General features: G+C 38.5%; 1 protein-coding gene across 8 annotated transcripts in view; it reads left to right on the top strand.

Moving 5' to 3' along the window:
• LTBP1 (latent transforming growth factor beta binding protein 1) overlaps positions 1-14063 on the top strand; it is a 389228-nt gene that overhangs the window by 224918 nt on the left and 150247 nt on the right. For all 8 annotated transcript variants that reach the window (XM_032410265.1, XM_032410266.1, XM_032410267.1 and 5 more), the window contains one exon: positions 1256-1327. In XM_032410265.1, coding sequence (XP_032266156.1) covers positions 1256-1327 — 72 coding nt within the window. The remainder of the gene's footprint in view (positions 1-1255; positions 1328-14063) is intronic.

Below are 14063 nucleotides of genomic sequence, written 5' to 3' on the forward strand. Positions count from 1 at the left end.
GGGGTGACTCCCCACATGTCAATTTCTCCCTCCTTATAACTCACCATTCCAAGACTCCTCACTATAACCTTTTCCTAGAATTCAGAAGGATCTGAAGAGATGGGACATATAGCAAAGAAAGGAAGTGAAGGAGGAGAGGGGAACATTCCATTAGTGGTGAGAGTAAAGAGCATGTGTTGGGGCAAAACAATTTTGTTTTCTGAGAGAAAATTTCCTTTTCATTTTGAATTTTCCCTCTTTACTCTTTGTTCAGGTCTTTTTAGTGGTCTCACCATCCATCCTGTTTTGATTATTGGCCATTTTCTGTTGCTCATGATCTTAATGAAAGAATACCGTATGGGAGGAAATAAAGACATCTGTCATCTTGTGAGTGGTTTTGTCAGGCACGGTGGTAGGCATTTTGCATAAATTATATCTAAAATCCACACTAGCCCTGACCTGCTCAGTAGTTATGAATACTCCCATTGTATAGAATTGCCATTTGAAACCCGGAAAGCTTGTCTGTCAGGGTCGCAGAGCTATTGATAGGCAGAGCCAGGATTTGAACTGCTTGGTCCCTGAACTTATGCTGTATCCATTATGCCAAGAAGTCTCTTGGGTCTCAGTTAAGAGTGCCAGAATCCGTGAATGGGGTTTTGTTGGTAATTTGGTAACAGCAGCATTGTATTGGTGAAAATTCTGGGTGATGAACCATACCGATGATCACAGCAGCCCTTCTCCTTGCCTGGCTTCCTCTTTTCATCTCCTATTCTTCTCGGGTTCATAGTAGTAATAATGCCTCATTACCAGCATATGTGAGCCAATATTTAGGTGAGCATATAGTTTATTTTTGGAACTGGGCCACTTGTGAGAGTACAATAGAGTGCTCAACCCAGGGCTGTCCCAGGCAGGCCAGGATGTATGTTCACTCCAACTTATAAGAAAATTCAAATGCCTGTAGCCAATCATTTGGGGAGGAATAGATCCTCTGTAATATAAATAATCACTAATTGGAAGAAAATAAAAAAATAGTCTTATGATTCTTTGGATTAACATAATCAAGATTTGCTGACAACTACTTGGGACTCTATCTGTTGCAGAATAGGAAGTATACTGGAAAGCAGGGATAAGTGAAAGAAACTGTTATATGTTGAGTTGGGTATCTTAGAAATGAATAAGACAGACCACTGATGACTTTGGTGGCTTAGGTTATCACGTTGGTAGTTTAGGACTGTAGGAATTTAAGCGTGTAACAAAGAATTATTTCTCCTTACAGCTTATCATGGATATAACCAAATGATGGAATGTCTACAAGGTTATAAGCGGGTTAACAACACCTTTTGTCAAGGTAAGGTTAACTGAATTCATTGGTGTGGACTTCATTGTTTTGGCTTTTTAGGAATTTGAGTTGTTTGATCATGTTTTGCTCATTAGCCCAGTGTGTGAAGGTCATAACAGTGACTACCTCCTGCTCACTCAATTTCCTTAGGTAGTAAGGAAATAAAGAGTTCTAGTGTAGGGTTACTAGAATTAGTAACATTTAAAATTTCGTGGAACTTTTTTTCCCTGAAATTTTTCCTGAAATCCACAGGAGATTAGATTACATAGCAGAGCCCTCTGTGGTCTCCACGCTGGTCACTGCCTGTCCATACGTGAGCGGATGCGTGGGTACGGATGAGTTCACACCTGTACCTGGCAGTACTGCTTCCTTGTTGGCACAGGATTGGGTAGGAGAGTTCCTTATTTTTCCCCCTCTCATCAGAATATTGCTAGCCACCTCGAAGTATGGAGTCTTAAATATCAGGGTGAATACACATTTCCTAGGCAACAGTTAAGGCTATGTAGCTAAATGTGGAATGTCCTACGCACTTTTGCTCAGTTTATTTTGAACCATGTAGCAGAGTTGAGCAAGCAGGGGGATCCTCAGAGATCATTTAGCCCAGGGTCTGTACCTTACAGATGGGGATGTTCAAGCCCAGGCTTGCTAAGTGACTTCCCTGAGGCTAGAGCGAAGGTTAGAACTCAGGTTTACTAATGCCTGGTTTAGTACCCAGACATGATAGCAAATTTTGTGTCACTTACTTTGTGGAATGTCCAATTAATGCTCCTAATTTCCCCTGACATGTCTGGGATAAAGGTATTATTAGTAACTTGGAAATATGTCTACACTGAAATAAAGAAAGAGCCTTCAAGAATCTTAGTGAACCAAAATCCATGTCAAGAACACAGCACATGTTTTCTGACTTGTTGTCTGGGACTCTGTATCCTTGACCAGTATGTGTTTATAGGACAGAGTAGATTAAGGTAATGTTGGAAAATATAGATTAATTCCTATTAAAAGGGCTCATTTCAATGGACTATCTTAATTATCTGAGAATTTTCTCAAGTTGTTCCATATTGCATCTAACTTTTATGATTCGTAGAGCTTTAGCAAACAAAGAATTTTCTTCTGAAATGCACATAGGTATACCACGTGTTTGAAAAAGTTTTGCCTTAAAGTATGATAAGCCCTCTTGTAAAAGAGTATTGGGAAAGTTAGATTTAACTGTTCAAGGAGAGGGCACCCAAGATGCTTTTTGAGAAACCTCTGTAAACCTTAGTAACATGGGAATAATGGGTTAATCATTATTATCTAGGAACCGCTAGAATTTAAGACATCCTTAAAAGAGTCTATTAAATGGAGGGAAGATTGAATTAAATGGATGGAAGAAGGAATATGTCAAATGAATGAATGTACATTCTGCAGTGTAAATGAAGTGACTGCTTCATGGATTTGGATAAAAATCTATATGACAAGCCCTGGCCCATTTTTAGAATGTGTTAGTAGAAGCAGAATGAGCAGGCCGTTGGAAGTAACAATCTTGTTCTCTGCCAGTCAGACTGAATTTGAGGTTTGGGTGTTTGGTGTTCATTGTCTCTTGGCTGATAAGGTCAACAAAGCTTGCAAAGGGCCTGGAAACCTGAGGGTGTTTAGCCCAGGAGAAGTGCAGACTGAAGAGAGATGTAATGGCTGCCATGCAAACATGCCTATAAATGTTTGATTAACTGTCCTACAAAACAAGTCTTTTATGAGTTGCTTCAAAAACCAGTCCATAGGATGGAGTTAAAAGGAAGCATATTTACAATTACAAGCAAACTTTTTGTGTGGAATAGCATTCCCCAACACTGTACTGAAATGCCTTTGGAAGTACTGAGCTTCCTGCACACGGAAGTGATCCAATAGATTCTTAATAACAGCTAGTTAGGGGTGTTACGGGGAATTTCTGTCCTGTGCAGTACATGAGGTTGGGTGACTTTGTAGGTACATTCCAGTTGTCTGATGCTATCGTTACTCTGCTGCCGGGATAGAGGCTGTGGATGAGAAGAAAGAAATGACATCTTGGTCTGTTCCACGATTTTAACCCCGAGATAGGAAGTTTCCTGAAATGTGCCCTGTGATGAGGTGTAACTGCCTGCTCCTTAGACTACAGACAGAGGAGAATCCCTAGTTATCCTTCCCCATTGTACACCTGTGTGCCTAAATGTTAGACATTCTCCAGAATGTCATCTTTTCCTAACTGCAAATGATGAAGAATGTACATTGTTTTTTGGGATGGGATGGGGTGGGGTGGGGTGGGATATGGACATTATTCATCCCAATTAAAACCGAGACAGAGAGAGAGTAAGTAACTTTACCAAGATCACACAGATAATAAGAGGCCCGGCCAGGCCTGAACTCCCAAAACACCTCTGTTTCCATGTGCCACATGGCCTCCTTTACGGATTTTGTATGTATCTGGGAAGTATGACTAATGTAGATACTAGCTCATTAGAACAGAAGACACTCCATCTGTTGTGAGGAGTAATAGAAGTCAAAGCAATTAATAGTAATTTGGTTTTGTGTAATAAGAAAGGATGGTTATCCAATATATTCCTCCTTCTAGCTGCTTCAAGGTTCTACCAGTATTTAAAAACACCATGGTAGAAGTGGAAGTAAAAATTTGCAACTATTGCACTTGCTCTCTCATTTAGCAAAATAGAATGAAGAATCCTTTAAGTAATTGCTTGATTATTGTTGTTGTTTGTTTTGTATTTTCCTCCTCTGGTATGGCTGGTATGGAGTGACCTTTTGCAAGTTTTGTTCATATTGAGCATATCTTAATGGTTCCATCTTGTTCTTTGCACTGATGGTCAGTAACACCAAGTCCTGGCTTACGTTTGTCTCAGGAGGATATTTGCAAAACAGCGTTATACTTTTTGGCATGGATTCTGGAGTGAAGTGTCATAGAAAATTCTATTTCATGGTGCCTCCAAAAGGCACCGCTAAATTACACTACAGAGGAGACTGACTCATAAAATAATATGATTTCATTCATCATAATCTATTAAAATTACTTTTGAGAGAAGGGCTTAATTTCACTCCCTTTGTGACACTATCGGTCAGCAAAATTAAATAGAACTTTCTCACATTACATATGTACACTCCTTTTTCCTAGAGTGTTGAAGCTTTTGATTTTGTTATCCTAGAGTTTTTCAAAAGGAGCCCATTAACCACTAATTACTTGTGCATTCCACATTGTTCTTAGAGTTTAATGTCTTCTCAGTTTACAAAGCACATTTAAAATTAAAGTGATTAATAACTAGAATTACATTATTTCCTTCACCTAAGCGAACTGATGTCCTGAAACAACGTTTGGTAATGTGGGCTCAGTAACAAAGAACCAACTGTGCACAAGTTAATTTGAGGAGCTTTGACATAATTGCCCTCAAAGTTGGGTCTTTTCTCCTCTCTGGTGGTGCTGCAATTATCTTTTCAAAGGAATGATTTATTACATATACACACATGGAACTCTAAAACCTGCTCTCACTACCCTTAACATTATGGAATTGTTATAATTTGCTTCATTTATCGTAACAAACAATACAAGCATATTTCCTAGTGGATCTAGAGCAGCATTGGCCATTTAATTATTGTGTAAAAGTTTGATGTAGCGCTAGAATTAAATGGATTGATACCTCATGAATATGATAATAGGAATGCCTGCTTTCATACTCCTTGCCTCTAGAGCTCAGTTCTTCCCTGCATTTTGAGTACTCTCACTTGCCCATTACTTTGTCATGAGATAAATGAGCTCTTAAAAATCAGGCATAGGGGCGCCTGGGTGGCTCAGTCGGTTAAGCGGCTGCCTTCGGCTCGGGTCATGATCCCAGGGTCCTGGGATCGAGCCCCGCATCGGGCTCCCTGCTCAGCGGGGAGCCTGCTTCTCCCTCTCCCTCTGCCTGCCTCTCGTCGTACTTGTTCTCTCTCTCTATCTCTCTGTCAAATAAATAAATAAAATCTTTAAAAAAAAAAAAAAAAAAAAAAAAAAATCAGGCATAAATCCAAGTTTTAAAAATACATTTGGTTCTGAAATTACTTGGGGACCAATCTACTTAGGGAAGTCTTTTATTAAAAGCAAATGCCTCTTTTGATACGTTGAAATCACCCAGTTCATGAGCTATAGGGATAAAATCAACCTAGTATTATTTTGTACATTTTTTAGCATGTGCTGAGGTGCTGTGGGCAATGCCAAAATATGTAAGTGAGAGACGTCTACACTTTCATAATCCAGTGTATGTATATTCCTTTTTCATAGATAATCTTGAAAATATTAAAAAATATTCAGTGATCCACACACATTAATTGGCAGGGCTCTCCTGAGCTACAGACTGAGGATAAGTGATGAATAAGACATCCTTCCTGACCTTGGACTTAGTGTAATTAAATCAGTTGGAATCAGCAGGATACAATTTGCTTTGTTCACTTTCCCAACTAGCTAAATTTTAGCTGACTCCAGATGAGCCCGTTAAAGCAAATATGAAAGAGCTGTCCACATAACTTTCTCTTGGCGTCATTTTATTACACCGGTTTTTCTGCTTTAATAAAATAAATTTACAGAACAGATACATTAGGGCATCGTCATACCCAGTACAAAACTTTCACTGTGGAGCTCCTTTAAGATGGTGCCCCAAATTGTATTTGAAACCAAATTTTGTTTGGAACACAGAAAGGATAATGGACATTTTTTTTTCAGGGGCATGTCTCTGTTACTAAATGAAACTCACAACTCACTCCATACCAGTAAGCCATACATGGGATTTTTGGGTTATGAAGAGCTTGGCTGGACTATAGCTTCTATTTCAGCTTCTCTTAATCATTACAAAAAATTGTGACTGCAGTATGGTAAGCATATAGAAGAAGACTGGTCTTTGGGTGCTTTGAGAAAACTGGAAAATACAGGTTTTAAGAAAACCTACTTGGCTGGAGAAAAGAATGTGGCTGTGGCATAGTGCTGGGTTCATTTAGAATTAGAGTCCTCACTTTACAGTTATTTTTAAAGGTATAGTTAATGGAAATTGAGAAGGTTTTTCCCCCCATACAGTTAATAGTTAAATGAATTTAACCTAGTTTATCAAGTTTTGCATTCAGCATCATTTCTTGTATCCTTTGCTTACTTTCTGGATTCTTTTTTTTTTTTTCTTTTAAGGTAGGTTTGCCAGATAAAGTACAGGACACCCAGTTAAATTTGAATCTCAGATAAATAGCAAATAATTTGGTTGGGACATATATACTAAAAAGTACTTGTTTATCTGAAATTCAAATTTAATTGTGTATCCTGTATTTTTATTGCCAATCTGTATTTTAAGATGATGTTCTTTCACTGTTCTTTAAATGAGGGTGCTGAGAAGTATATACTTTAGATGTCTGAAAATATTTTTCTTTTGAGCTCCTTCTATAAGGAGACTGGTCAGGGGTACAGCTCTAGGTGGTTTTCCAGCAATACATTTGACCACCTTATCCTGATGTCTTCCGACTTCTTTTTGATACTTTTCCTCCCCTGTAGATAATCTCTCTTTCTCTCTTTTGAGATCTTCTTTGAATCCTTTATTTTCTGTCATCTTATCACACTGTGTCAATATTTGCATTTATTTTGATTTTGCTCAGTAGACAGAGTGTATTGTCCGTCCAAACAGTCGTGTCTCTCCTCAAATTTGAAAAATGACCAACTATTATCTCTTCAGATATTGTTTTTCCACCATGCTTCTCAGCTGAAAGTCCTACTGACTAGTTTGGGGAACCTCTATAATTTTCATGCCTCTGAATAAGTCTTTTGTGCTTGTATCCTTTTGTCTTTTTGTTGTTGTTGTTGTTGTTGCATTTTGAATGAACGCCTCAGTTCCATCTTACAGTTTTCTAATTCTTGCTTTATTCTGTCCGTCTGGACTCTATCCCATCCGTTATACTTTTAATTTTAAGTCTGTTTTCCACTTCTGAGGTTTCGAATGATTTTTCATAGCTACCTGTTCTTGTTTCTTTTCTTTTAAAATGTGTTCATTCATTTAACTTTTTAAGCATGTTGAAAAGTTTAGCAAGATTTCAGTTGCTGAGGAAGAACATTTCTGCACAGGTACTTTCAGATTCTTACCTTCAGTTGCTAAATTCTTGGCTGCCCGTATTTCTTCCTAGACAGTAGCCCCAGAAATTCAGTGGCTCCATCCACTGCCATGTATTTCTATGACATTTCAGGTTTACTGGGATGTTTGTCTTGGTTTTTCTTTCTTTTTTTTTTTTAATCTTCTTTTATAATTGTCTGCAATTGCTAGTTATTTGGAACAGGAGAGAATGCCAAAGCATGAAGTTTCTATGTTACATTTCTTTAACATTTATCTGTATCAGGATTGAGCTTTTTAAAATTCAAGAGATACCAATATTGGAATGTGGTTTTTAATATGTATATATCTATTATAAATTTTCTTTGAGGATGTTAAAAAACATTGAGAAAGCTTCAAATTATATAAATTATATAGATTAAATGTTATTCAAAGATTGTCTTTTTTCCTGTTGTAATTAAGCAGCCCACAATCAATATATTGGTTAATATATTGGTATATTAATAACCAATATTAATATATTGGTAAATTAATCAATATATTAACCATCTGCCATTCATTAACTCATTCATTTTACAGATATTTAATGATGATATAAGTGGGGGTGCTCTGAGCAATATTAGAATATAATAAGACTCAACTCCTGCCCTTATGAAGATCACTATTCTCATGTATAATTAAAACATCAAAGCAGCATATAGTAAATGCTTAAGAAATGAACCAGACCCTGCAATTTCAGAAGAGAGAAAGTTCCAATTTAAAAACCTATTCTTTAAAACAAACACATTGTCTTTGCTATTTGTAAAATAAATCATACCTATTGTTTAAAATTTAGAAACTAAAGAAATGTATAAAAATATAAATTACATTAACCTCCCTCAAAAACTGATGCATTTTGCTGTAGTTCCTGCCAATCATATGTATATATATTTTTTTTGAGATTATAATTCATGGATAAGTGTGAAGTGAAACTGTTTTTTTACTTAATAGATAATACATTCTGATTTTATTAAATCTTATAAAAATTATTTTAATGCTGACCTATATTTAATGGATATAGGATAATTCATTTAACCATCCCCCTAAAGTGCTATTTTCAGATTAGTTTCTATTTTTTCTTAATATATATACTGTCACCGGCATACTTGAACACAAAGCTTTGATGAATCCGTGGTTATATTTACAAGTGAAATTACTGGTTCTAAGCTGTGATTCATCCTGTGCACATGACCTCTCAGAGAGGATGTCCATTTCCCTTCTCAGTAGCAATAGAGAGTTCATTCACTGTGTCCCTCCTCTGCTCTTCTACTTCCTTTCTTTGCAATTTGGAAAACACACAAAGGGCAGTAAAATAGTATCTTTTTCTTCACATAGGCCCTGTACATTTCTATTTAGGCTCTCCCTAGGTATTTCTTTTAAAAAATTTAGTTATTTATTTTTGGGGGGGGAGGGGCAGAGGGAGAGAATCTTTAGGCAGGTTCCGAGCTCAGCAGGGCGCCGTCATGGCAGGGCTAGATCTCACCACCTATGAGATCATGACCTGAGCCAGAATCAAGTCGGATGCTTAAGTGGCTGAGCCACCCAGGTGCCCCTGTTGCTCCATTTCTAATTACTGTTGATTTTATCGATGTGAGGCTTTTTTTCTCCTTATGGTATTAGGAGAAAATGCTATGCATAAGAATAGCTTGGTAGTTTTCTTTTTTCTAATACAATACATTTCCTTTCTGGTCATTATTGCTTACATATTTTTATCTGCCCATTTGTATATTTTACTAACATTTATTGAGAGTCTATTTAGTGGAGCCATTGTGTTGGATTCTTCAGGGATGTCATAATCAAACAACCCTGGGAGATAAGTAGTGTTTTCTTTTCTTTAAACTGATAATGAAACTGAGTCTTGAGACCCAAAGAAATTAAGTGATGGAAGGTCACATAGCTGGAGAGTGGTAGAATTTACCTCTGCAGCCTGGGCTCCCCTCCCTCGGCTGCTAGCACTTATATAGCAGTTTATAGTTTATGAAAGTACTTTTTAAAAAAATATTTATTTATTTATTTTAGAGAGAGCACACAAGCACGGTGGAGGGGAGGGGCTGAGATGGGGAAAGAGAGAGAATCCCAAGCAGGCCCCATGCCCAGCAGCAAGCCTGACTCGGGGCTCGATCTCACAACCCTGAGATGGTGACCTGAGCCGAAATCGAGAGTCAGATGCTCGCTCAACTGACTGAGCCACCCAGGCTCACCAAAAGTACTTTTTTTTTTTTTTTAAAGATTTTATTTGTTTATTTGATAGAGCGCAGTCACAAGTAGGCAGAGAACAGAGAGAGAGAGAAGCAGGCTCCCTGCTAAGCAGGGAGCCTGATGTGGGGCTCAATCCCAGGGCCCTGGGATCATGACCTGAGCCAAAGGCAGACGCTTAACCAACTGAGGCACCCAGGCACCCCCACGGGAAGTACTTTAACACATTTTCTCATCTCCTTAATTTGTGACAGTGACCACACCTACTTGTTACAGGTGGGGAAACCGTGACGTGAAGCCTTGCACAGTGAATGGCAGCACTGAGAGTGATATTAGATGCTCACCAATACTTTCACAGTCTGTGTTTAGCTCTTAGGCTCCTTTACTGGCTTGGTTTAGAAATCCTAAAGTTCTCCAAACTTCATCATTTATTTTTATAGCAAGTTGTCTTGTAAATGTGTCTGCTGTGTAGTTAAAAAAATTTTTTATCATAATATTAGTAAGTCGTCATACCGCCTCAGTTTTATCCAGAAGTGTTTAATGAGCAGAATATTTATGCTTCTAAATGCTTTTGTGTTTATTTGTATGCTTTTGTTTTGTATTTATGCTTCTTTGCTTTTGTTTAAGCTACAGTTCCTTTGGATTCTGAGGCACACCTTTTCTGGTATCCTCTCTTCTCCCTTCCCCTATCAGTGAACAATTTAATAAAGCAGTCATGTATTTCCTCACACTTGTAGGTGCAGCTGGGTGGTTTTGCTGACCCACACCAGGTGTGGATGAGCTCAGCCAGGCTCAGTCATGCATCTGTCATCTGCTGCTGGGTGCCTAGGGCTGGATGGTCTAGGATGGTCTTGGCTGGGATGACTCCATCGTCTTCCACAATCTCTCATCTTCTGGGCAGCTAACATGGGCTGTTTTCATGATGGTGGCAGGGTTCCAAGAGAGAATAAAAGCACACAAAGCTTTTCAGGCCTAGGCTTGGAATTGACATACTGTCTCTTCAACTGTGTTCTAGTGGCTGAAAGTCAGAAGTCACAAAACCAGCCCACATTCAGGGGGAGGGGAATTGGACTCCACCTCTTCATGGGAGGAGCTTTGAAGTCACATAGCAAAAGACATGGAGAGGTGGAGGGGTGGAGAATTGGGGTCATTTTGAAAATCAATCTGTAACACCCTGATGGTTTATCCTGATTCAGCAAGTATAAGTGCCTTTGCCTGGGGAAAAAAGGAGATGAAGATATTTACTTATATTGATGTGAGATCACTTTACATCTATGTATGGAGCCATATCAACAAAGTATTGGTAAAAAAAACCACTGTTCTGGTGTTTATAATAGAAACTGTGTAGTTCGTTATATTTTTAAATAAACTTCGTATCTGTGTATAACCTATGGGTAGAACAATGCACTCTCTTTTCCAGAAGTAATCCCTAGCCTGACTCTTTTTTTTTTTTAAAGATACTGTTTATTTATTTGACAGAGAGATAGAGAGCACAAGTAGGCAGAGAGGCAGGCAGAGGGAGAGGGAGAAGCAGGCTCCCCTATGAGCAGGGAGCCCGACGAGGGGCTTGATCCCAGAACTCTGGGATCATGACCTGAGCCAAAGGCAGCTGCTTAACCAACTGAGCCACTCAGGTGCCCCTCACTAGCCTGACTCTTACAAGAATAGATCAGTTTGGGTCTTTTTATGAACTTTCAATTTATCCAGTCCGTGTTCTTTTGGGTCTACTCCTTTCATGCAGCAGCATGTGGCCAGTACCATTGCCCTAATAATATTCACAATTCTGGCCAGGGAAGTGATAATACCCATTGATGTTTTCATTTAAAATCTTTTTCAGTACTTTTTTCCCTTCCTTCAACCTGTTCTTCTCTGACTTCTCTGTCTATGCAGGATTCTCTACAGTTAACATTGTCTCTAAAGTTGCTTTCAGTTCCACTATCGAAAGGGCATTGATTATTGTAATGGTTTATTTCTTTCTAGGAAGAAATAGGGAATGTGCATATGACAGCAATGTGGGTATAAATATGAAAGTTAGAATCCGTTGTTCTTGGTATATATTTGGGAAGTTACGGTAGAAAATCAGTAGGTGGAAGTTAAGACTGGAGTCCACCAGACTTGATAAGTCAGTTCTTCAAAACACTTAAAAATGTTTAAAATTCTTTTTATTTAGCCTACCAGAAATTTATCACAGTGCTCTGCTATATTTAGTGATTTAATCCCAGTGCTGTGGTACTTAATGTGATTCTGAATCAAAAGGTTTTACAAAAGTCAGTGACTAGGAGGGAATTGATGTGTTACTGATTTGAAGAGGTGGTTTTATTGTCCTAGGCATTTTCCTGGAGCTCCTGCTGCAGTTTCTAGTTTAAATAGGCACAACATTTTCGGTAAGAACTTAAACAGCTTTTGGTCTGGACCTGAGCATCATATTTCAGCATTTAAAAATCAATTTGGGACCCACTCCGATCCATTTGAGAGTCTTTTTCTAGTGTATCTTCTTACTGTGCTTATGTCACTGGGATAGGATTCAAAAAGGAAATGTCTGTTTATTTTATTCACTTTTCTTCAGGAAAGACAGTGGTGAAGTGAGTCATTAGCACATTGTATTTTCCAATAGTTCTTTGACCTTAATCTCTGGGGCTATAAAATCAATGGGAAGATGGCTGTTGTATCACAAGTGATGAGGAAAGCCCATGATGGATTCATGTTACTGTGAATGTTTAAGGAGAAATTAATGTCGTGTCTGTAGACCAGAGTCAGAAATCCAAGACCAGCAGAGATGTGTATGTTATTAGTGTCTTCCATGTGTAGTACACGTGTATCAAGAAATAAATACAAGCTGTTCTCTGGGCTCTGATAATTCTTTTATCATGTTACCCTGAAGACAGAAGAATTGGAGGGAAGGGAGTTGCTCGCACGGTGGTTTGCCTCCTCTCAGTGAGCCTAGCCATCAAATCTATCTTGTGCTAGGTTATCGTTTGCGAAGGTGGGGCAGTTACAGGTCAGGAGGGGAGGCTACGGCAGTGGTGAGGCTGAGGTTGACATGAATATGACTGCAAAGAGACCTACGGTACGATATTTTTCGGGGCCATCCCCAGAGAGCATTTCACAAAATGTGCTCCACAGACCACCAGTTCAGAGGGATGCTAATAGATGGTGTGTGCAAAAGGGCCCCGTGGCTGAAGGTGTGAAAAACACCAAGTTAAAGAAAACCAAGAGTCCTTGCCAAATGACTTCTCAGGGTCTGTAATGTGCTCACGTATGTAGAATGTGCAGTGTTTCTCAAACATATTTGGCCACAGGACCCTTTTATAAGCTCACAAAGTTTGTTTGACGTAACATACCTTGGGTAAAGTTGCTCTAGAACATTGACCTTCAAACCTTTTTTTTTTTTGGTTCACTTATCTCCTAAAATAATTTGGAGAAACTTAGTGTTCACCCATTTTTAAGTTGACGTCTACATTTTTCCCGTTAAAATTAAGTGGACATAGTGGAGTCATTTCTGGGGCATTTATGTTAGATATGTGCTTCAAACGTATTTTCATCAAAATCTTGGAGCTTTGGAGATGGCTCATTGAGTTTATGAATAATGTCACCATCTAACCTAATTGGCAAAAGCTGGGCCTTGAACAAACCAGACTTAACACTTTTCCTGTGACTCGTCCTCAGGAGGGATATATTTGTGAAATGTTCATATGTTTGGTGCCTTTGAGAATCTTACATTGTGTAGGGCAGTGTGCTTCTTGTAGAAAAGATTCCAGATGAGCAAGAGGTGTGCCTTGACTTTGTAAAGAGGACGAAGGCTCTGAGGGAAGGAGGGTTGGGAAAGGAAGATAGGCACATGTGGTTCTTGGGCAAATTACTTTTAGAGAAAGAAACGTATGAAATTGATTCCCTTAAATAAGAGTATCCAAGCCTGTGTGTACCTTGTGACATACTGTCATATGCCTTTAGGGATAGGTGTACCCAGTGTGAATCTGCTTCCACAGGAGTTAAAGGGTCCGTATGTTTTCTGGGAGAATTCATTCTCCGTGGAAAGCAAGTGATCCCTATTAAATAGCCAAATGGTCTGTCTGGCTAGAAAAAGTATTTACCTAGAGAGGTATTTTTTCTGCGTTCAAGTGGAAGTCCTATTGCTAAATTGTATGCTGATATTTCTGTCCATCAGCAAAAACTGAATATCCATAGCAGAAGCTGTAGAAAGCTTCATATTTTCACACAGTATAAAGATCTTCATGTACTCTTCTCACCTTGTACTTAATTCCTTTCAGTTACTGGACATGCCTCATTTCCTGTATAAACTTGCGTCACTAAAGAGGCAGTAAATTATGAGTCTGTTAAACATACATACTTTCCTTTAGGAGAATGGATACATAAAAGTGTGTTTATTTCCCATTAAGGACACTTACGCTATTCATAATAAATTATGCATTAACTGTCAT

This window comes from Phoca vitulina, unplaced genomic scaffold, assembly GCF_004348235.1.
Source record: "Phoca vitulina isolate PV1807 unplaced genomic scaffold, GSC_HSeal_1.0 scaffold12, whole genome shotgun sequence".
In the NCBI taxonomy this organism is placed as follows: Eukaryota; Metazoa; Chordata; class Mammalia; order Carnivora; family Phocidae; genus Phoca; species Phoca vitulina.